This window comes from Nerophis ophidion, linkage group LG07 (genome assembly GCF_033978795.1).
Source record: "Nerophis ophidion isolate RoL-2023_Sa linkage group LG07, RoL_Noph_v1.0, whole genome shotgun sequence".
Taxonomy (NCBI): Eukaryota; Metazoa; Chordata; class Actinopteri; order Syngnathiformes; family Syngnathidae; genus Nerophis; species Nerophis ophidion.
This window is the reverse complement of record NC_084617.1, coordinates 11866017-11889340: the sequence shown is the minus strand read 5'-3', so window position 1 is coordinate 11889340 and position 23324 is coordinate 11866017. Positions and strand designations below refer to the sequence as shown.

The following is a 23324-nucleotide window of genomic DNA, read 5'->3' as shown; positions in this document are numbered from 1 at the left end:
TTCAACTTCAACAATGAGTTTCCTCAGTTCCCAAACGTTTATTGAGTGTTGTTAAAAGAAAAGGTGATGTAAGACAGTGGTGAACATGCCCTTTCCCAACTACTTTGGCACGTGTTGCAGCCATGAAATTCTAAGTTAATTATTATTTGCAAAACAAAAATAAAGTTTATTGAGTTTGAACATCAAATATGTTGTCTTTGTAGTGCATTCAACTGAATATGGGTTGAAAATGATTTGCAAATCATTGTATTCCGTTTATATTTACATCTAACACAATTTCCCAACTCATATGGAAACGGGGTTTGTAATACCTCAGAGGAAGAGGACCCAACATGTCTACCAGTCTTATCTCCCTTGATGATGTTGTCTGATTTTCCTCCCTCTGGCTGCTTGTCCAGACTTTGAAACCATTCACGGCGTGCAGACTTTGAAGGCAACAAAGAGCACGATGGGAATCGGGAAACCCCGGCACGCTCCTCAAGAACCGGAGAATCCACCAGCGTCCTCGTCCCCTACCAGCGGTCTTCTGCAGAGTCCGGTCTCTTCCCTACGAGGTCATCACCTTTTTTTTTTTTTTTAATTGACATTATTTACTAGGCCTCTGGTCCGGACATCCAGGTTATATTTGGGGGGAGTAAAAAAAAGGGAAATGCATCATCGCCGCTTGTCTTATGGCTGCCACAACGTCCGCCGGGAAGCTTATCTGTAAATATGTTTTTTTTTTAGCCGCTGAAAGCCACATAAGGAAGTAAACATCATAATGACACGCCTCCATTCTTTGTAACCAAACATTCCTCTCTTTGCAGAGGTCGTGCCGAAGAAGCGAGCCAACTCCGCAACAGGTAAGGGATTTTTGACACATTTTCTGACCATTGCCTCCTTATTTAATAGAATAAAGCTGCACGTGCTTAGGAGACGTAGTATTGGTTGCATGCAAGAATTAAAATGTGAGGAAACAGGGAGTGAAATTGCAGAAAGTCCGGAAACTGAGCCAACATTATTTTTGTGATGTTTTCCCTTAGAAATGGTTTCCCATTTGTTTCCCCCAATTGTTTTCTACGACACCATTAAAGGTGGCACAGGGTGTAAATGGTGAATAAAAACAGAATACAATGATTTGTAAATCTAATTGAATGGACCGAAAGAGAAGATATTTCATGTTGAAACTGAGAAACTTATTTTTTTAGAACTTAATGGCAGCAACACATTGCAAAAAAAGTTGGCGTAGGGGGCATTTTTACCACTGTGTTACATGGCCTTTCCTTTTAACAACACTCAGTAAACGTTTGGGAACTGAGGAGAGCAATTTTTGAAGCTTTTCAGGTGAAATTCTTTCCAATTTTTGCTTGATGTACAGCTTAAGTATTTTAGGCTTCATAATGCACCACACATTTTCAATATGAGACAGGTCTGGACTACAGGCAGGCCAGTCTAGTACCCACACTCTTTTATTTAGCATTGTCTTGCTGAAATAAGCAGGGGCGTCCATGATAACCTTGCTTGGATGACAACATATGTTGCTCTAAAACCTGTATGTACCTTTCAGCATCAATGATGCCTTCACAGATGTGTAAGTTACCCATGCCTTGGGCACCAATGCACCCCCATACCATCACAGATGCTGGCTTTTGAACTTTGCGCCGAATGGTTCTTTTCCTCTTTGGCGCAGAGGACACGACGTCTACAGTTTCCGAAAACAATTTGAAATGCGAACTCGTCAGAACACAGAAGACTTTTACACTTGGCATCAGTCCATCTTAGATGAGCTCCGGCCCAGAGAAGTCGGTGACGTTACTGGGTGTTGTTGATAAATTGCTTTCGCGTTGCACGGATGTAGCTACCAACTGTAGTTGCCGAGAGTGGTTTTCTGAAGCGTTCCTGAGCCCGTGTGGTGATATCCTTTACACACTGATGTTGCTTTTTGATGCAGTACCGCCTGACGGATCGAAGGTCACGGGCATTCAATGTCGGTTTTTACGGCCTTGCAGTGATTTCTCCAGATTCTCCGTACCTTTCGATGATATTACGGACCATAGATAGTGAAATCTCTAAGTTTAGTACCCGCACTCTTTTAGTACGAAGCCACGCTGCTGTAACACGCGCAGGATGTGGCTTGGCATCGTCTTGCTGAAATAAGCAGGGGCGTCCATGATAACGTTGCTTGGATGACAACATATGTTGTTCCAAAACCTGTATGTACCTTTCAGCATTAATGGTGCCTTCACAGATGTGTAAGTTACCCATGCTTTGGGCACTAATGCACCCCCATACCATCACAGATGCTGGCTTTTGAACGTTGCGCCTAAAACAATCCCAATGGTTCTTTTCCTCTTTGGCGCAGAGAACACGACGTCCGCAGTTTCCGAAAACAATTTGAAATGCGAACTCGTCAGAACACAGAAGACTTTTACACTTGGCATCAGTCCATCTTAGATGAGCTCCGGCCCAGAGAAGTCGGCGACGTTACTGGGTGTTGTTGATAAATTGCTTTCGCCTTGCACGGATGTAGCTACCAACTCTAGTTGCCGAGAGTGGTTTTCTGAAGTGTTCCTGAGCCCATGTGGTGATATCCTTTACACGTTTGATGTTGCTTTTTGATGCAGTACCGCCTGAGGGACGGAAGGTCACGGGCATTCAATGTTGGTTTTACGGCCTTGCAGTGATTTCTCCAGATTCTCCGTACCTTTCGATGATATTAGGGACCGTAGATGGTGAAATCTCTAAGTCTAGTACCCGCACTCGTTTACGACGAAGCCACGCTGCTGTAACACGCGCAGGATGTGGCTTGGCATCGTCTTGCTGAAATAACCAGGGGCGTCCACGATAAAGCTGCCTTTATACCCAATCATGGCACCCACCTGTTCCAAATAAGCTTGTTCACTTGTGGCATGTTCCAAATAAGTGTTTGATGAGCATTTCTCAACTTGTTCATTCTTTTTTGCCACTTGTGCCAGCTTTTTTGAAACATGTTGCAGGCATCAAATTCCAAATGAGCTAATATTCGCAAAAAATAACAAAGTTTACCAGTTCAAACGTTAAGTATCTTGTCTTTGCAGTCTATTCAATTGAATATAAGTTGAAAAAAAATTAGCAAATCATTGTATTTTGTTTTTATTTACGATTTACACAAGGTGCCAATTTCACTGGTTTTTGGGGGTTTGTAGTTTCCAATCATCTGGGAACATCCATCCATCCGTTTTCTACCACTTGTCCCTTTAAGATTAACACTAAATGGACAAAAAGTATCGGAAAAAGTGTTTGTGAAGCTTGCAGAACGTGGAAATTGCCAAAAGTCCGCAGTTGTTCCCACGTCCACTCTTTATGTAAAAGTTTCCACGCTTTGGAGAACACTCAATAAGATTTCAAAATGTCTTTTTGAGAATTTTAGTCCATTTCTGAGACCGTCCGAGTTGTAGTTTATCCCGTTTGATGGGTTTGTCCCTGGACGCCAACAACATCCAAGCATTATTTTGTGCACTCTTTTACAAACGAAGCCACGCTGTTGTAACACGTGGCTTGGCATCGTCTTGCCGAAATAAGCAGGGGCGTCCACTGGTTTCGGGGTTTATAGTTTCCACTAATCCGGGAACATTTTCCACAAATTTGAAACGTTTCTGTTGGAGTTTTGTTCCGTGTCTGAGGCCTTTAGACATTCCCAAAAGTGTTTCCAACAATGTACAAACCCCGTTTCCATATGAGTTGGGAAATTGTGTTAGATGTAAATATAAACGGAATACAATGATTTGCAAATTCTTTTCAACCCATATTCAATTGAATGCACTACAAAGACAACATATTTGATGTTCAAACTCATAAACATTAACTTATAATTTCATGGCTGCAACACGTGCCAAAGTAGTTGGGAAAGGGCATGTTCACCACTGTGTTACATCACCTTTTCTTTTAAAAACACTCAATAAACGTTTGGGAACTGAGGAAACTAATTGTTGAAGCTTTGAAAGAGGAATTCTTTCCCATTCTTGTTTTATGTCGTTCAACAGTCCGGGGTCTCTGTTGTCAAATTTTACGCTTCATAATGCGCCACACATTTTCCATGGGAGACAGGTCTGGACTACAGGCGGGCCAGGAAAGTACCCGCACTCTTTTTTTTACGAAGCCACGCTGCTGTAACACTTGTCTTGCTGATATAAGCAGGGGCGTCCATGATAAAGTTGCTTGGATGACAACATATGTTGTTCCAAAACCTGTATGGACCTTTCAGCATTAATGGTGCCTTCACAGATGTGTAAGTTACCCATGCCTTGGGCACTAATACACCCCCATACCATCACACATGCTGGCTTTTGAACTTTGCGACTATAACAATCCGGATGGTTATTTTCCTCTTTGTTCTGGAGGACATCACGTCCTCTGTTTCCAAATATAATTTGAAATGCGGACTCGTCCGACCACAGAACACTTTTCCGCTTTATATCAGTCAATCTTAGGTGAGCTCGGGCCCAGCGAAGCCGGCGGCGATTCTGGGTGTTGTTGATAAATGGCTTTCGCTTTGCATAGTAGAGTTCTAACTTGCACTTACAGATGTAGCGACCAACTGTAGTTACTGACAGTGGTTTTATGAAGTGTTCCTGAGCTCATATGGTGATATCCTTCACACGCTGATGTCGGTTTTTGATGCAGTACCGCCCGAGGGATCAACGGTCCGTAATATCATCGCTTACGTGCAGTGATTTCTCCAGATTCTCTGAACCATTTGATGATTTTACGGACCGTTGATGGTAAAATCCCTAAATTCCTTGCAATAGCTCGTTGAGAAATGTTGTTAAAAAACTGTTCGAAAATTTGCTCACGCATTTGTTCACAAATTGGTGACCCTCGCCCCATCCTTGTTTGTGAATTACTTAGCGTTTCATGGAAGCTGCTTTTATACCCAATCATGGCACCCACCTGTTCCCAATTAGCCTGCACACCTGTGCGGTGTTCCATATAAGTGTTTGATGAGCATTCCTCAACTTTATCAGTATTTATTGCCACCTTTCCCAACTTCTTTGTCACGCGTTGCTGGCATCAAATTCTAAAGTTAATGATTATTTGCAACAACAACAAAAATGTTTATCAGTTTGAACATCAAATATGTTGTATTTGTAGCATATTTAACTGAATATGGGTTGAAAATGATTTCCAAATCATTTTATTCCGTTTATATTTACTTTTAACACAATTTCCCAACTCATATGGAAACGGGGTTTGTACTTTATCACGCAAATGTTTGATGGGCTTGTCCCTGGATGCCAACAACATCCGAGCATTATTTTTCGCACAGTCTTTTACAAACGAAGCCACACTGTTGTAACACGTGGCTTGAAATCGTCTTGCCGAAATAAGCAGGGGCGTCCACTAGTTGTGGGGTTTATAGTTTCCGCTAATTTTGGAACATTTTTGACAAAACTTGGAACTTTTCTGTTCGGGTTGTGGTCCATGTGGACATTCCCAAAAATGTATTTGCTAAAGATTTTAGAAAGATGGTGTCCCCTCCCCTGAGGACAAGTATCACCAACAAAAACTGGTCGTGCATGTCTGCTCGTATCTGTTTGTGCATCAACTTGACACATTTGTTGCGAGGTGACACCCGCTTTATCTGACACCCCAGCTTCCTGTTTTTCTCGCTGGCTTCATGTCAAACCTGTTTCCCCCGCCCTTTGCTTCTTCGTTTATTTTTATTTCTTTTTAATTGTTCCGTCTGTGTGTTTGGTTTTTGCCTCCGGCAGGCCCAGTGTTGCGCTTCGAGAAGCCTCCGCAGCACGTGGAGGTGAAGGCGGGACATCCTGCACGCGTCACCTGCCGGTTCACCTGCAGTCCGCCTGTGGTGTCCTGTTGGATCAGAAACAAGGAGCAGGTGATGTCATTCAGGGACCAACACTAAACTATTTAATACAACAAGGAAAAAGACAAGAAATGCACCAAAAATTATATAATTAAATTCTATTATAGTGTGAATGTTTTTAAGCCTGTATAGAATCTACAAAACCCAAAACCAATGAAGTTGGTACGTTGTGTAAATCGTAAAAAAAAAAACACATACTGGCTTTTGAACTTTGTGCCGGATGGTTCTTTTGTGAATAAGTGAAGTGAATTATATTTATATAGCGCTTTTCTCTAGTGACTCAAAGCGCTTTACATAGTGAAACCCAATATCTAAGTTACATTTAAACCAGTGTGGGTGGCACTGGGAGCAGGTGGGTAAAGTGTCTTGCCCAAGGACACAACGCCAGTGACTAGGATGGCGGAAGCGGGAATCGAACCTGCAACCCTCAAGTTGCTGGCACGGCCGCTCTACCAACCGAGCTCCACCTAACCCTAACCCTAACCCTTTTCCTCTTTGTTTCGGAGGACATGACGTCCACGGTTTCCAAAAACAATTTGGAATGTTGGTCTCGTCAGACCACAGAACACTTTTTCACTTTCAGACGAGCTCGGGCCCAGAGAAGCCGGCGCCGTTTTCCGGGTGTTGTTGATAAATGGCTTTGGCTTTGCATTAACTCGCACTTACAGATGTAGCGACAAACTGTAGTTACTGACAGTGTTTTTTTTTTAAGTGTTCCTGAGCCCATGTGGTGATATCCTTTACACACCGATGCCGCTTTTTGATGCACGGGCATTGCCATTTACGTGCAGTGATTTCTCCAGATTCTCTGAACCTCTTGATGATATTACCGACCGTAGATGGCGAAATCCCTAAATTCCTTGCAATAGCTGGTTGAGAAATGTTGTTCTTAAACTGTTCCACAATTTGCTCGCGCATTTGTTCACAAAGTGGTGATCCTCGCCCCATCCTTGTTTGTGAATGACTGAGCATTTAACGGAAGGTGCTTTTATACCCAATCACGGTACCCACCCGTTCCTAATTAGCATGTTTACCTGTGGGATGTTCCAAACAAGCATTCCTCAACTTTCTCAGTCTTTTTTGCCACTCGTGCCAGCTTTCTTTAAACACGTTGCGGGCATCAAATTCCGAATGAGCTAATATTTGCAAAAAATACCAAACTTTTCTAGCTCGAACATTAAGTATCTTGTCTTTGCAGTCTATTCAATTGAATATAGGTTGTATTTTGTTTTTATTTTCCATTTACACAATGGGCCAACTTCCCTGGTTTTGAGGGTTTGTAGTTTTCACTAATCTGGGAATATTTTCGACCAAATTTGGAACGTTTCTGTTGGAATTTTGGTCCATGTCTGAGGACTTTGGACATTCCCAAAAGTGAATGTTTGACAAGCATTCCTCAACTTTCTCAGTCTTTTTTGCCACTTGTGCCAGCTTTTTAAAACATGTTGCAGGCATCAAATTCCACATCAGCTAATATTTGCTAAAAATAACAAAGTTGACCAGTTCGAATGTTACGTATCTTGTCTTTGAAGTCTATTCAATTGAATATTGGTTGAAAATAATTCGCAAATCATTGTATTTTGTTTTTATTTACAATTTACACAACATGACAACTTCCCTGGTTTTGGGGGTTTGTAGTTATCACTAATCTGGGAACATTCTCAACAAAATTTGGAACGTTTCTGTCGGAATTTTGGTCCATGTCGAAGGACTTTGGACATTCCCACAAGTAAATGTTTGACGAGCATTCCTCAACTTTCTCAGTCTTTTTTGCCACTCGTGCCAGCTTTGTTGGAAACATGTTTCAGGCATCAAATTCCACATGAGCTAATATTTGCAAAAAATAACAAAGTTTCTCAGTTCGACCTTTAAGTATCTTGTCCTTGCAGTCTATTCAATTGAATATAGGTTGAAAATAATGCGCAAATCATTGTATTTTGTTTTTGTTTACCATTTACACAACGTGACAACTTCCCTGGTTTTGGGGGTTTGTAGTTTTCACTAATCTGGGAACATTTTCGACAAAATTTGGAACGTTTCTGTTGGAATTTTGGTCCATGTCTGAGGACTTTGGACATTCCCAAAAGTGAATATTTGACGAGCATTCCTCAACATTCTCAGTCTTTTTTGCCACTTGTGCCAGCTTTTTTGGAAAAATGTTGCAGGCATCAAATTCCACATGAGCTAATATTTGCAAAAATTAACAAAGTTTCTCAGTTCGGACGTTGAGTATCTTGTCTTTGACGTCTATTCAATTGAATATTGGATGAAAATAATTCGCAAATCATTGTATTTTGTTTTTATTTTCCATTTACACAACGTGACAACTTCCCTGGTTTTGGGGGTTTGTAGTTTCCACTAATCTGGGAACATTTTCAACAAAATTTTGAACGTTTCTGTTGGAATTTTGGTCCATGTCTGAGGACTTTGGACATTCCCAAAAGTGAATGTTTGACACGCATTCCTCAACTTTCTCAGTCTTTTTTGCCACTCGTGCCAGCTTTTTTGGTAACATGTTGCAGGCATCAAATTCCACATCAGCTAATATTTGCAAAAAATAACAAAGTTTCTCAGTTCGACCTTTAAGTATCTTGTCTTTGAAGTCTATTCAATTGAATATTGATTGAAAATAATTTGCAAATCATTGTTTTTTGTTTTTATTTTCCATTTACACAACGTGCCAACTTCCCTGGTTTTGGGGGTTTGAAGTTTCCACTAATCTGGGAACATTTTCGACAAAATTTTGAACGTTTCTGTTGGAATTTTGGTCCATGTCTGAGGACTTTGGACATTCCCAAAAGTGAATGTTTGACGAGCATTCCTCAACTTTCTCAGTCTTTTTTGCAGGTATCAAATTATATTTGCTAAAATTAACAAAGTTTCTCAGTTCGAACGTTAAGTATCTTGTCTTTGAAGTCTATTCAACTGAATATTCGTTGAAAATAATTCGCAAATCATTGTTTTTTGTTTTTATTTACCATTTACACAACATGCCAACTTCCCTGTTTTTTTGGTTTTGTACATAGAAAGATATTGCAGGAATAATACATGCATTTATACAGAAATTGAATGGCAAATATTAGTATGGTATGTAACCCTATTCAGGGAGATCTACACGCATGTTCAGAAGATTTTGAATGTCGTTTCTTCCGTGCAGATGGTAGATGGTCCTGAGGTGTGGACGGAGAATTTGGACGACAGCAGCACGCTGGTTCTCACCGCGGCTGGAGTCCAGCACACGGGCTCCTACACTGTGGTAGTGAAGGACCGCAAGAGCTCGGCCCAACACACACTCACCCTCTCGGTCATTGGTAAGCACACACACACACACACACACACTCTCGACTACACAAAGCGTACATTTGCTTCTCCCAGACAGGCCGCAGCCTCCGGCCTCCTGTCCGCTGGTGTCCCTGCTGTCTCCCGGCAGTCTGGTGCTGTCCTGGTCGGGTCCCTCTTACGACGGAGGCAGCGCCGTCCTGGGCTACGTGGTGGAGGTCAACCGGGGACGGGACTGGACGGCGCTGACGTCCGGGTGTAAGAGCACCTCCTACAGGGTGTGTGCAGGCCTGCAGCCCGGGGACCAGTACCGCTTCAGGGTGAGGGCCTATAACACGGTGGGGGTGAGCGAGCCGGGACCGCCGTCACCTGTGGTCACCCTGGACGACAAGAGTGAGACATTCCTTCTGGTATTTATGTGTCTTTATGAACATGTGAGCCAACTATGTGAACCACTACACTACATGATCAGCACTCGTATGCATTTTAGCTACTTTATACATATAGAAATACGAATACATACATGGCATGATGTTGCTAACACTTAGCATGTTAGCATGTTAGCAGTAATGTCTTCACCTCAAGGAACTTTGCCTGTACTGTGGCCTCCGAATGGTAGTTTTAATTAACCAAAACTTAGGTTTTGGGAAGACTATCTCTCCCGGCTGGCCTGGGAATGCCTCGGGATCCCCCCCGGGAGGAGCTGGGCGAAGTAGCTGTGGAGAGGGAAGTCTGGGCTTCCCTGCTTAGGCTGCTGCCCCCGCGACCCGACCTCGGATAAGCGGAAGAAGACGGATGGATGGATGTTTTCTCTGTTGGCTCTTTTGTCTCATCTTCTGCGTCCTTAGCGAGGAAAGTAGCCAATGGCAGTCATAAAACCTGCTAGAAGTTGGTAGATGACATCGCTGACTCGTTAAAATAATTGATTACAAAGATTAATAATAATAATAACGGGAAACATAATAAGTGAGTTAAAAATGCCTACACACGCGTGTAAAGTTCTTTATTTTCAATGGAACACTCAAAGTTTTGGTGTTGTTTACTGGCGTCAAATTGCAGTCTACACGTATCTCTTATGTGTGACTGCCATCTATTGGTCACACTTATCAATTAATCAATCAATCAATATACCGTATTTACTTAAATTGCCGCCGGGGCGCTAATTAATTTAAAACCTCTTCGCTTACCAAAGGCATGCGGTAAAAGTAAGCATGCGCTAATTATTTTAAAACCTCTTCTCACTCCGGCACTTACCAAAGGCATGCAGTAAAAATTTGAGTGTGATGTAAGCTTTGACCTTAAATCCTACTGAATAGTTCTTAATATTCTTCCCTTTATGCGATTTCGAATTACCGGTATTGAAAGCCTTCTCCTCCATTTTGAAAATGATGACAGGGGAAGTGTCACTCATAAACGTCAGAAGTTTGACCCGGCGGTAATAATAAGCATGCGCTAATAATAATGGGAGATATAATAAGTGAGTTAAAAATGCCTACACACGTGTGTAAAGTTCTTTATTTTCAATGGAACACTCAAAGTTTTGGTGTTGTTTACTGGCGTCATATTGCAGTCTACACATATCTTTTATGTGTGACTGCCATCTACTGGTCACACTTATCAATCAATATACCGTACTTCCTTAAATTGCCGCCGGGGCGCTAATTAATTTAAAACCTCTTGTCACTCATGCGCTTACCAAAGGCATGCGGTAAAAGTAAGCATGTGTTAATTATTTTAAAACCTCAGTAAAAATTTGAGTGTGATTTAAGTTTGGACCTTAAATCCTACTGAATAGCTCTTAATCTTCTTCCCTTTATGCGATTTGAAATTACCGGTGTAGAAATCCTTCTCCTACATTTTGAAAATGATGACAGGGGAAGTGTCACTCGTGACGTCACGAGTTTGACCCGGCGGTAATAATAAGCATGAGCTAATAACAACGGGAGACATAATAAGTGAGTTAAAAATGCCTACACACGCATGTAAAGTTCTTTATTTTCAAAGGAACATTCAAAGTTTTGGTGTTGTTTACTGGCGTCATATCGCAGTCTACACGTATCTCTTATGTGTGACTGCCATCTACTGGTCACACATATCAATCAATATACCGTACTTCCTTAAATTGCCGCCGGGGCGCTAATTAACTTAAAACCTCTTCTCACCCCTGCGCTTACCAAAAGCATGCGGTAAAAGTAAGCATGCGCTAATTATTTAAAAACCTCTTCTCACTCCGGCACTTACCAAAGGCATGCAGTAAAAATTTGAGTATGATGTAAGCTTGGACCTTAAATCCTACTGAATAGCTCTTAATCTTCTTCCCTTTATGCGATTTCGAATTACCGGTGTAGAAATCCACCTCCTCCATTTTGAAAATGATGACAGGGGAAGTGTCACTGGTGACGTCACGAGTTTGACCCGGCGGTAATAATAAGCATGCGCTAATAATAATGGGAGATATAATAAGTGAGTTAAAAATGCCTACACACGCGTGTACAGTTCTTTATTTTCAATGGAACACTCAAAAATTTTGGTGTTGTTTACTGGCGTCATATTGCAGTCTACACGTATCTCTTGTGTGTGACTGCCATCTACTGGTCACACTTATCAATTAATCAATCAGTATACCGTATTTCCTTGAATTGCCGCCGGGGTGCTAATTAATTTAAAACCTCTTCTCACTCCTGTGCTTACAAAAGCCTGCGGTAAAAGTAAGCATGCGCTAATTATTTTAAAACCTCTTCTCACTCTGGCACTTACCAAAGGCATGCAGTAAAAATTTGAGTATGATGTAAGCTTGAACCTTAAATCCTACTGAATAACTCTTAATCTGCTTCCCTTTATGCGATTTCAAATTACCGGTGTAGAAATCCGCCTCCTGCATTTTGAAAATGATGACAGGGGAAGTGTCACTGGTGACGTCACGAGTTTGACCCGGCGGTAATAATAAGCATGCGCTAATAATAATGAGAGATATAATAAGTGAGTTAAAAATGCCTACACACGTGTGTAAAGTTTTTTATTTTCAATGGAACATTCAAAGTTTTGGTGTTGTTTACTGGCGTCATATTGCAGTCTACACGTATCTCTTATGTGTGACTGCCATCTACTGGTCACACTTATCAATCAATATACCGTACTTCCTTAAATTGCCGCCGGGGCGCTAATTAATTTAAAACCTCTTCTCACTCCTGCGCTTACCAAAGGCATGCGGTAAAAGTAAGAATGAGCTGATTATTTTAAAACCTCTTCTCACTTTGGCACTTACCAAAGGCATGCAGTAAAAATTTGAGTGTGATGTAAGTTTGGACCTTAAATCCTACTGAATAGCTCTTAATCTTCTTCCCTTTATGCGATTTCAAATTACCGGTATTGAAATCCGCCTCCTACATTTTGAAAATGATGACAGGGGAAGTGTCACTGGTGACGTCACGAGTTTGACCATGCGGTAGAAATAAGCATGCGCAAATTTTTTTGCAAAGCGAGTTTCCAGGCAGGCGCAAACTACATGCCCTGCGGCAATTCAAGGAAATACGGTAGCCCTAAATCACAATTGTCTCAAAGGGCTGCACAAGCCACAACGACAGCCGCGGTACAGAGCCCACATAAGGGCAAGGAAAAACTCACCCCAGTGGGACGTCGGTGACAGTGACAATGAGAAACCTTGGAGAGGACCGCATATGTGGGCAGCAATGGATGTCGAGCGGGTCTAACATGATATCATGAAAGTCCAGTCCATAGTGGATCCAACATAACAGCTTATCATTACGTTGTGTACTAAAAAAAATTGCTTCGAGGTCGGTAAGCACAACCAGAATTATTCCGTACATTAGGCCCACCGGGCTATAGGGCTCACTGTCGATTTCCGGAGAAAATGAAAGATACCTTACTACCTTTTCGTGTTTACAGTTCATCATCGGCGGTCACTCGAAGCGAGTATGACGATCCTCCTGGTAGGGGGGTATCTCTTTATGGAGGATGCCTGTGCGTGACTTGGTTTAACATGGGGAGACTGGTGCACAGACAGTCACCACACGATCCTTGGCAAATCCGGGTCAGGGTCCAGTGGCGTGGACTCCAAGACGACTGGGGACCCTTTTCTGCTGCAGCCTTCATCGCCATCCCAGTCCTCTCCAAGGTTTCTCATAGTCATCATTGTCACCGACGTCCCACTGGGTTTGAGTTTTCCTTGCCCTTATTTGGGCTCTACCGAGGATGTCGTTGTGGTTTGTGCAGCCCTTTGAGACACTAGTAGTGAAGTGAATTATATTTATATAGCGCTTTTTCTCAAGTGACTCAAAGCGCTTTACATAGTGAAACCCATTATCTAAGTTACATTCAAACCAGTGTGGGCGGCACTGGGAGCAGGTGGGTAAAGTGTCTTGCCCGAGGACACAACGGCAGTGACTAGTTTGGCAGAAGCGGGAATCGAACCTGCAACCCTCAAGTTGCTGGCACGGCCACTCTACCAACCGAGCTAAACCGCCCCTAGTAATTTAGGGCTATATGAATAATAGGCTTCACGGTGGCAGAGGGGTTAGTGCGTCTGCCTCACAATACGAAGGTCCTGCAGTCCTGGGTTGAAATCCAGGCTCGGGATCTTTCTGTGTGGAGTTTGCATGTTCTCCCCGTGAATGCGTGGGTTCCCTCCGGGTACTCCGGCTTCCTCCCACTTCCAAAGACATGCACCTGGGGATAGGTTGATTGGCAACACTAAATTGGCCCTAGTGTGTGAATGTGAGTGTGAATGTTGTCTGTCTATCTGTGTTGGCCCTGCGATGAGGTGGCGACTTGTCCAGGGTGTACCCCGCCTTCCGCCCGATTGTAGCTGAGATAGGCGCCAGCGCCCCCCCCCCCCCCCCCCGCAACCCCGAAAGGGAAAAAGCGGTAGAAAATGGATGGGTGGATGAATAATCATTGATTGATGGATTGATCGACTCTTTCCACTCCCGTCCTTGCACGCTACACGGCTACGACAAAGATGACGGGGGAGAAGACGCCGTCGAAGGTGAGCCACGTAAATACGACACAAAACGGTGCATCCTGAACGCGACTTGAAGATGATCTGTAAAACATCATCCATGCAACATTTTGACCAAAGAACTACCATTATATGTTATGTAGACCACAAGGATTTTAGAAAAAAATCAATAATAATGTGACTTCTTTAATGCGCCTTATAGTCCGGTGCGTCTTAAATATGAAAAAAAGATCAAACATAGACAGTGCGCCTTATAATCCGGTGCACTCTATAGTCGGTAATTGTGCACTTACCAAGTTTGACCCCCTGGAAGCGATCATTCCTAATTCCAAAGTCCATCCATCCATCCATTTTTCTACCGATTGTCCCGTTCAGGGTCGCGAGGTGGGGAAGGGGTTTCTGGAGCCTACAATGACCTGGAGATATCGTTTCAAAGCATGCAACTGGAAGTGAAGCCGTTCCCCGAAAGGGATGGTTTGTCTGTAAAGTCTTTATGGTCTGTGCAGAGTCGGACTGCGCACCACCAGAGGAGGAGTTTTGTCGGGACTCGCTAGTCACGATGGAGCGTGCTCACAAGGTGACAGACCACTACCACGTGCTGGAGAAACTGGGAATGTGAGTATGGAGAACAATGGTGGAAAGATTGGGACAGGCTGGATCGGTTCGCAAGCTGAGTGGGAAGCGACCGGGATGGGAATCAGCCCCTCCGAGTCCGAGTCCATGGTTCCCGCCCGGAAAAGGGTGGAGTGCCATCTCCGGGCTGGGGAGGGGGTCTTGCCCCAAGTGGGGGAGTTCAAGTACCTCGGAGTCTTGTTCAGGAGTGAGGGAGGAGTGGATCGTGAGATGCGGTGTGGCGTCTTCAGTATCGATCCGAGCTGAGCCGGAAGGCAAAGCTCTCAATATATCGGTCGATATACGTTCCCATCCTCACCTATGGTCATGAGGACAATCAATCAATCAATCAATGTTTACTTATATAGCCCTAAATCACTAGTGTCTCAAAGGGCTGCACAAACCACTACGACATCCTCGGTAGGCCCACATAAGGGCAAGGAAAACTCCCACCCAGTGGGACGTCGGTGACAATGATGACTATGAGAACCTTGGAGAGGAGGAAAGCAATGGATGTCGAGTGGGTCTAACATGATACTGTGAAAGTTCGATCCATAATGGATCCAACACAGTCGCGAGAGTCCAGTCCAAAGATCACGGGTACAAGCTCTTAGAGATAGGGTGCATCCGAGGGGAGCTCAGACTAAAGCCACTGTTCCTCCACTTCAAGAGGAGCTAGATGAGGTGGTTCTGGCATCTGGTCAGGATGCCACCCGAACGCCTCCCTAGGGAGGTCTTTCGGGCACGTCCGGGGAAGACCCAGGACACGTTGGGAAGTCTATGTTTCCCGGCTGGCCTGAGAACGCCTCGGGATCCCCCGGGAAGAGCTGGACGAAGTGGCTGGGGGGAGGAAAGTCTGGGCTTCCCTGCTTAGGCTGCTGCCCCCGCGACCCAACCTCGGATAAGCGGAAGAATTGATTGATTGAATTGATTGAAACTTTTATTAGCACCAGGTCGCCCGTAAGGACCAGATGAGTCGCCCGCTGGCTTGTTCTAAAAATAGCTCAAATAGCAGCACTTACCAGTGAGCTGCCTCTATTTTTTTAAATTGTATTTATTTACTAGCAAGCTGGTGTCGCTTTGCTTGACATTTTTAATTCTAAGAGAGACAAAACTCAAATAGAATTTGAAAATCCAAGAAAATATTTTAAAGACTCGGTCTTTACACGTTTAAATAAAATCATTTATTTTTTTACTTTGCTTCTTATAACTTTTAGAAAGATAATTTTAGAGAAAAAATACAACCTTAAAAATGATTTTAGGATTTTTAACACTTACTTTTTTACCTTTTAAATTCCTTCCTCTTCTTTCCTGACAATTTAAATCAATGCTCAAGTATTGTTTTTTTTATTGTAAACAATAATAAAGACATTTTAATTTAATTCTTTATTTTTGCTTGTTTTTTCGACGAAGAATATTTGTGAAATATTTCTTCAAACTTATTATGATTAAAATTCAAAAAAAATATTCTGGCAATTCTAGAAAATCTGTAGAACCAAATTTAAATCTCATTTCAATGTGTTTTGAATTTCTTTAAAAAAAATTGTTCTGGAAAATCTAGAAGAAATTATGATTTGTCTTTGTTAGAAATATAGCTTGGTCCAATTTGTTATATATTCTAACAAAGTGCAGATTGGATTTTAACCTATTTAAAACATGTCATAAACATTCTAAAATTAATCTTAATCGGGAAAAATTACTAATGATGATCAATAAATTCTTTTTTTTAATTTTTTTCAAAAACATTCGAATTAGCTAGTTTTTCTCTTCTTTTTTTCGGTTGAATTTAGAAATTTTAAAGAGTCGAAATTGAAGATAAACTATGTTTCAAAATTAATTTTCATTTTTTTCCTGTTTTCTTCTCTTTTAAACCGTTCAATTAAGTGTTTTTTTCATCATTTATTCTCTACAAAAAAACCTTCCGTAAAAGGAAAAAAAAATGTACGACGGAATGACGGACAGAAATACCCATTTTTTTAATATATATAGATTTATTTATTTATTAAAGGTAAATTGAGCAAATTGGCTATTTCTGGCAATTTTTTAAGTGTGTATCAAACTGGTAGCCCTTCACATTAATCAGTACCCAAGAAGTGGCTCCTGGTACAGTACATATTCCGTACAATTGACCACTAAATGGTAACACCCGAATAAGTTTTTCAACTTGTTTAAGTCGGGGTCCACGTTAATCAATTCATGGTAGAAGATGGATGGATGGATGGATGGATGTGAACCCTGACGGTGGAGAAGTCTCCTAATCAGTCGACACGTTCGCTCCACAGGGGGAAGTTTGGTCTGGTGTTCAAGCTAAAGCACAAAGAGAGCGGCCACGTCTGCGCCGGAAAGTTCTACAAAGGCCGGCGGGCCAAAGAAAGGGAGGCGGCCGGCAAGGAGATCGAACTGATGAACAAACTGCATCATCCCAAGCTGGTCCGCTGCCTCGCCGCCTACGACCACAAGCCTGAGATAGTCATGGTCATGGAATTGTGAGTATTTGTTACTTCCTTATTTATGCACCTGTACCTAATATACGCAAAACCTGGGGCGGTATAGCTCGGTTGGTGGAGCGGCCGTGCCAGCAATTTGAGGGTTGCAAGTTCGATCCCCGCTTCCGCCATCCTAGTCACTGCCGTTGTGTCCTTGGGCAAGACACTTTACCCACCTGCTCCCAGTGCCACCCACATTGGTTTGAATGTAACTTAGATGATGGGTTTCACTATGTAAAGCGCTTTGAGTCACTAGAGAAAAAGCGCTATATAAATATAATTCATTTCAACAAACTTTTAGCTATAAAACCATGCGCCATTTCCGGCCCGTAGCAATCATTTGCCTTCTAATATTAGGATGGTAGCTTTGTTTTTCAAATTTTGCAGGTGTATACCTCATTGTTTAATATTTTGTTACAGGACGAATGCTACCTGTTCATGGGCTAACGTTAGTGGGATAGTGGGACGGCGTGGCGCAGTGGAAGAGTGGCCGTGCGCAACCCGAGGGTCCCTGGTTCAAATCCCACCTAGTACCAACTTCGTCACGTCTGTTGTGTCCTGAGCAAGACACTTCGCCCTTGCTTCTTATGGGTGCTGGTTGGCGCCTTGCATGGCAGCTCCCTCCATCAGTGTGTGAATGTGTGTGTGAATGGGTAAATGTGGAAGTAGTGTCAAAGCACTTTGAGTACCTTGAAGGTAGATAAGCGCTATACAAGTACAACCCATTTATTTATTTATATCTTTTTTACCTCATTTCGTACGTCCTCTTTTCCCTCGGACATGTCCTCTTTTGTGGGGCTGTCCGGGCGGGGTTTCTTAAATGCCACAAATATCCGGAATTTTGAGTCAGGGTTGCGTGTATTTTCATTGCGCGTCCAGGGTTAAGAGGGGATTAAAAACAAAACTAATTGCGAAGGTGTGAGCACGCAACATCATTCGTGAGGGAGGGGAAGAGACAGAGAGAACGAGAGAGCAAAGTAGAGGATTGATTGTTTGTCAAGGCATACTTGGTTAACAGCCTAACACTGTTACAAATATGCGCCACACTGTGAACCCACACCAAACAAGAATCCATCCATCCATCCATTTTCTACCGCTTATTCCCTTTCGGGGTCGCAGGGGGCGCTGGCGCCTATCTCAGCTACAATCGGGCGGAAGGCAGGGTACACCCTGGACAAGTCGCCACCTCATCGCAGGGCCAACACAGATAGACAGACAACATTCACACTCACATTCACACACTAGGGCCAACAAGAATGACACACACATTTCGGGAGAACATCCGCACCGTAACACGACATACACACAAAAGAACAAATACCCAGAATCCCTTGCAGCGCTAACTCTTCCAGGACACTACAATATACAAAAGCAAGTTCAAGTATCATTGGCAAATTTTCACCTAGTCTCGGCCTTGGCATGCATATATGTGTCCTCTTTTTGGGATTTCAGAATTTGGTCAGCCTAATTTTATATGCTAACGTTAACATGCTAACTTAAAAAAACATTTAATCATGCATCACAGAGTAATATATGTTGGTACTTGACGCTACCATGCTAGATCTTTTTAGCAAATTTTGCAGGTGAGTGTCATATATTTTGCTATTCCACTAATTTTTTGTTTGCTTGTTAGCATAACTGTTAGCATGCTTATATATATATTTTTTTTGTTACTTGAAGCTATCTGGCCAGTGAGCTAACTGTTAGCCTTTCAGTAAGGCTTTGGCGCTTCAGCATTCATACAAAAGTTCTACCAAAATTGCATTTTTTGGAAAAATTGTTTTATATTGTACAGGTTCTGAACGTGAACATCAGAATCAGAATCAGAAATACTTTATTAATCCCCAAGGGGAAATTACAATTTTCAGCACAATCCCATTCAAGATCAGATAAACATTACAGGGAGCCAGAACAGGATCAAACATTACAGGGAGACATAACAGGATCAAACATTACAGGGAGACAGCACAGGATCAAACATTACAGGGAGACAGAACAGGATGAAAAATTACAGGGAGACAGAACAGGATCAAACATTACAGGGAGACAGAACAGGATCAAACATTACAGGGAGACATAACAGGATCAAACATTACAGGGAAAAAGAACAGGATCAAACATTATAGGGAGACAGACCAGATAAAACATTACAGGGAGACAGAACAGGATGAAAAATTACAGGGAGACAGAACAGGATCAAACATTACAGGGAGACAGAGCAGGATTAGACATTACAGGGAGACAGAGCAGGATCAAACATTACAGGGAGACAGAACAGGATCAAACATTACAGGGAGACAGAACAGGATGAAAAATTACAGGGAGACAGAACAGGATCAAACATTACAGGGAGACAGAGCAGGATCAAACATTACAGGGAGACAGAGCAGGATTAGACATTACAGGGAGACAGAGCAGGATCAAACATTACAGGGAGACAGAACAGGATCAAACATTACAGGGAGACAGAGCAGGATCAAACATTACAGGGAGACATAACAGGATCAAACATTACAGGGAGATATAACCGGATCAAACATTACAGGGAGACAGAACAGGGTCAAACATTACAGGAAGACAGAACAGGATGAAAGATTACAGGAAGACAGAACAGGATCAAAAATCACAGGGGGACAGAACACGATGAAAGATTACAGGGAAACAGAACAGGATCAAACATTACAGGAGACATAACAGGATCAAACATTACAGGGAGACAGAACAGGATCAAACATTACAGGGAGACATAACAGGATCAAACATTACAGGGAGACAAAACAGGATGAAAAATTACAGGGAGACAGAACAGGATCAAACATTACAGGGAGAAAGAACAGGATCAAACATTACAGGGGGACAGAACCGGGTGGCGGGGATCTCCCTTAGAGATAGGGTGAGAAGCTCTGCCATCCGGGAGGGACTCAAAGTAAAGCCGCTGCTCCTTCACATCGAGAGGAGCCAGATGAGGTGGTTCGGGCATCTGGTCAGGATGCCACCCGAACGCCTCCCTAGGGAGGTGTTTAGGGCACGTCCAACCGGTAGGAGGCCACGGGGAAGACCCAGGACACGTTGGGAAGACTATGTCTCCCGGCTGGCCTGGGAACGCCTCGGGATCCCCCGGGAAGAGCTAGACGAAGTGGCTGGGGAGAGGGAAGTCTGGGTTTCCCTGCTTAGGCTGTTGCCCCCGCGACCCGACCTCGGATAAGCGGAAGAAGATGGATGGATAGATGGATGCTAAATAAGTGCGGTCTGTGTGCAGCATCGCGGGCGGAGAGCTCTTCGAGCGCATCGTGGACGACAGCTTCGAGCACACGGAGCCCGCCAGCGTGCGATACATGCTGCAGATCCTGCAGGGCGTCTCCTTCATGCACCAGCAGAGCATCGTCCACCTGGACCTCAAACCTGAGAACATCGTGTGCGTGGACACCACCGGCACCGCCATCAAGATCATCGACTTTGGCCTGGCCAGCCAACTCGGTGCATTCAAATGTCCTCACCAGCGCTTGGGATTCATTTTAACATCAGACTTTGATTGACAGATAACAGGACCCCCCTGAAGGTGATGCAAGGGACGCCGGAGTTCGTCGCCCCCGAGGTGATCAACTACGAGCCCGTGTGCTTGGCGACTGACATGTGGAGCATCGGGGTCATCTGCTACATTCTGTGAGTCAACATTTAGTCAGGGATCATTTGACAGCAAGGTCAGCAACTGCTAGTTCGGAGCAACCTTCATTCTTCATGTTAAACATATCAGCGTTTATACTTCCGGCTTAATTTCATTCACCTGTACCATGAATGGATTAATGTGGACCCCGACTTAAACAAGTTGAAAAACTTATTGGGGTGTTACCATTTAGTGGTCAATTGTACGGAATATGTACTGAACTGTGCAATGTACTAATAAAAATATCAATCAATGAATAAAGTTCTTATTAGGTTTTAGTACTAGATATGTCCTCACAACAATTTGCATGGACAACAATAACAAAACCGGACAACAATTCTACACTAAATTTAAAAGAGAGTGACTTCTGAACTCTACTCCTATCTAACTTTCTATTTTTGCGTATATTCTAGCAATAACATGTGTATTTTTCTATCTGTTAGATCAGGAAAAACACAAGAGGCTATTTCATCCCGACAAGCCTGTTTTGCAGGTTTTCCTGCTCTTCAAGAGATTTTTTTTCTTCTTTAAAGTGGAATATATGTTAGGTCCGGAAAAACGCAGAGGCTATTTCATCTCTACAAGCATGTTTCGCAGTTTTCCCTGCTCTTCAGGGGATTTATCTATTTATCTTTATTTATTTTAAAGCGAAATATAATTTGGGTCAGGAAAAAAACACAGATGCTGAATTGAACTCTGGCGGCTGTTTTGGAGCCACTATGGATTGAACTTTCACAGTATCATGTTAGACCCGCTCAACATCCATTGCTTTCGGTCCCCTAAAGGGGGGAGGTTGACCACATTTGAGGTCCTCTCCAAGGTTTCTCATAGTCAGCATTGTCACTGGCGTCCCACTGGGTGTGAATTCTCCCTGCCCACTGGGTGTGAGTTTTCCTTGCCCTTATGTGGGTTCTTCCGAGGATGTCATAGTCGTAATGGTTTGTACAGTCCTTTGACACATTTGTGATTTAGGGCTATATAAATAAACATTGATTGATTGATCCCTACAAGCCTGTTTTGCAGTTTCCCTGCTCTTCAGGGGATTTTTTTAATTTTTTTTTTTAAAGCAGAATATACATTAGGTCAGGAAAAACACAGATGCTATTTCATCCCTACAAGCCTGTTTTGCAGTCCCCCTGCTCTTCAGGGGATTTTTTAAAAATGTTTTTTTAAAGCAGAATATACATTAGGTCAGGAAAAACTATTTCGTCCTTACAAGCCTGTTTTGTTGTATTAAAAAAAAAATCCCCTGAAGAGCAGGGAAACCTGTGAAACAGGCTTGTAGGGATGAAATAGCCTCTGTGTTTTTCCAGACCGAACATATATTCCACTTTAAAGAATTAAAAAAAAAACCTGAAGAACAGGGAAACCTGCGAAACAGGCTTGTAGGGATGAAATGGCCTCTGTGTTTTTCCAGACCTAACATATATTCCACTTTAACTAACATATATTCCACTTTAAAGAATTAAAAAAAAAACCTGAAGAGCAGGGAAACCTGCGAAACAGGCTTGTAGGGATGAAATACCCTCTGTGTTTTTCCAGACCTAACATATATTCCACTTTAACTAACATATATTCCACTTTAAAGAATTTAAAAAAAACCTGAAGAGCAGGGAAACCTCCAAAACAGGCTTGTAGGGATGAAATAGCCTCTGTGTTTTTCCAGACCTAACATATATTCCACTTTAACTAACATATATTCCACTTTAAAAAATTAAAAAAAAAAACCTGAAGAGCAGGGAAACCTGCGAAACAGGCTTGTAGGGATGAAATAGCCTCTGTGTTTTTCCAGGCCTAACATATATTCCACTTTATCCATCCATCCATTTTCTACCGCTTATTCCCTTTCGGGGTCGCGGGGGGCGCTGGCGCCTATCTCAGCTACAATCGGGCGGAAGGCGGGGTACACCCTGGACAAGTCGCCACCTCATCGCAGGGCCAACACCGATAGACAGACAACATTCACACTCACATTCACACACTAGGGCCAATTTAGTGTTGCCAATCAACCTATCCCCAGGTGCATGTCTTTGGAGGTGGGAGGAAGCCGGAGTACCCGGAGGGAACCCACGCATTCACGGGGAGAACATGCAAACTCCACACAGAAAGATCCCGAGCCTGGATTTGAACCCAGGACTGCAGGACCTTCGTATTGTGAGGCAGACGCACTAACCCCTCTTCCACCGTGAAGCCCCATAACTAACATATATTCCACTTTAAAGAATTAAAATAAAAAAAACCTGAAGAGCAGGGAAACCTGCAAAACAGGCTTGTAGGGATGAAATGGCCTCTGTGTTTTTCCAGACCTAACATATATTCCACTTTAACTAACATATATTCCACTTTAAAGAATTTAAAAAAAAAATCTGAAGAGCAGGGAAACCTGCGAAACAGGCTTGTAGTGATGAAATAGCCTCTGTGTTTTTCCAGACCTAACATATATTCCACTTTAACTAACAT

General features: G+C 42.8%; 1 protein-coding gene across 3 annotated transcripts in view; it reads left to right on the top strand.

Annotated features, from left to right (window-relative positions):
- mylk5 (myosin, light chain kinase 5) overlaps positions 1-23324 on the top strand; it is a 256924-nt gene that overhangs the window by 11391 nt on the left and 222209 nt on the right. Inside the window, exons 4-13 of one of the 3 annotated variants that reach the window (XM_061905341.1) lie at positions 399-554; positions 807-842; positions 5730-5857; positions 9003-9156; positions 9221-9519; positions 13178-13259; positions 14609-14717; positions 16997-17200; positions 20460-20677; positions 20740-20863. In XM_061905341.1, coding sequence (XP_061761325.1) covers positions 399-554; positions 807-842; positions 5730-5857; positions 9003-9156; positions 9221-9519; positions 13178-13259; positions 14609-14717; positions 16997-17200; positions 20460-20677; positions 20740-20863 — 1510 coding nt within the window. The remainder of the gene's footprint in view (positions 1-398; positions 555-806; positions 843-5729; positions 5858-9002; positions 9157-9220; positions 9520-13177; positions 13260-14608; positions 14718-16996; positions 17201-20459; positions 20678-20739; positions 20864-23324) is intronic. The other 2 variants (XM_061905342.1, XM_061905339.1) reach the window with 2 other exon arrangements.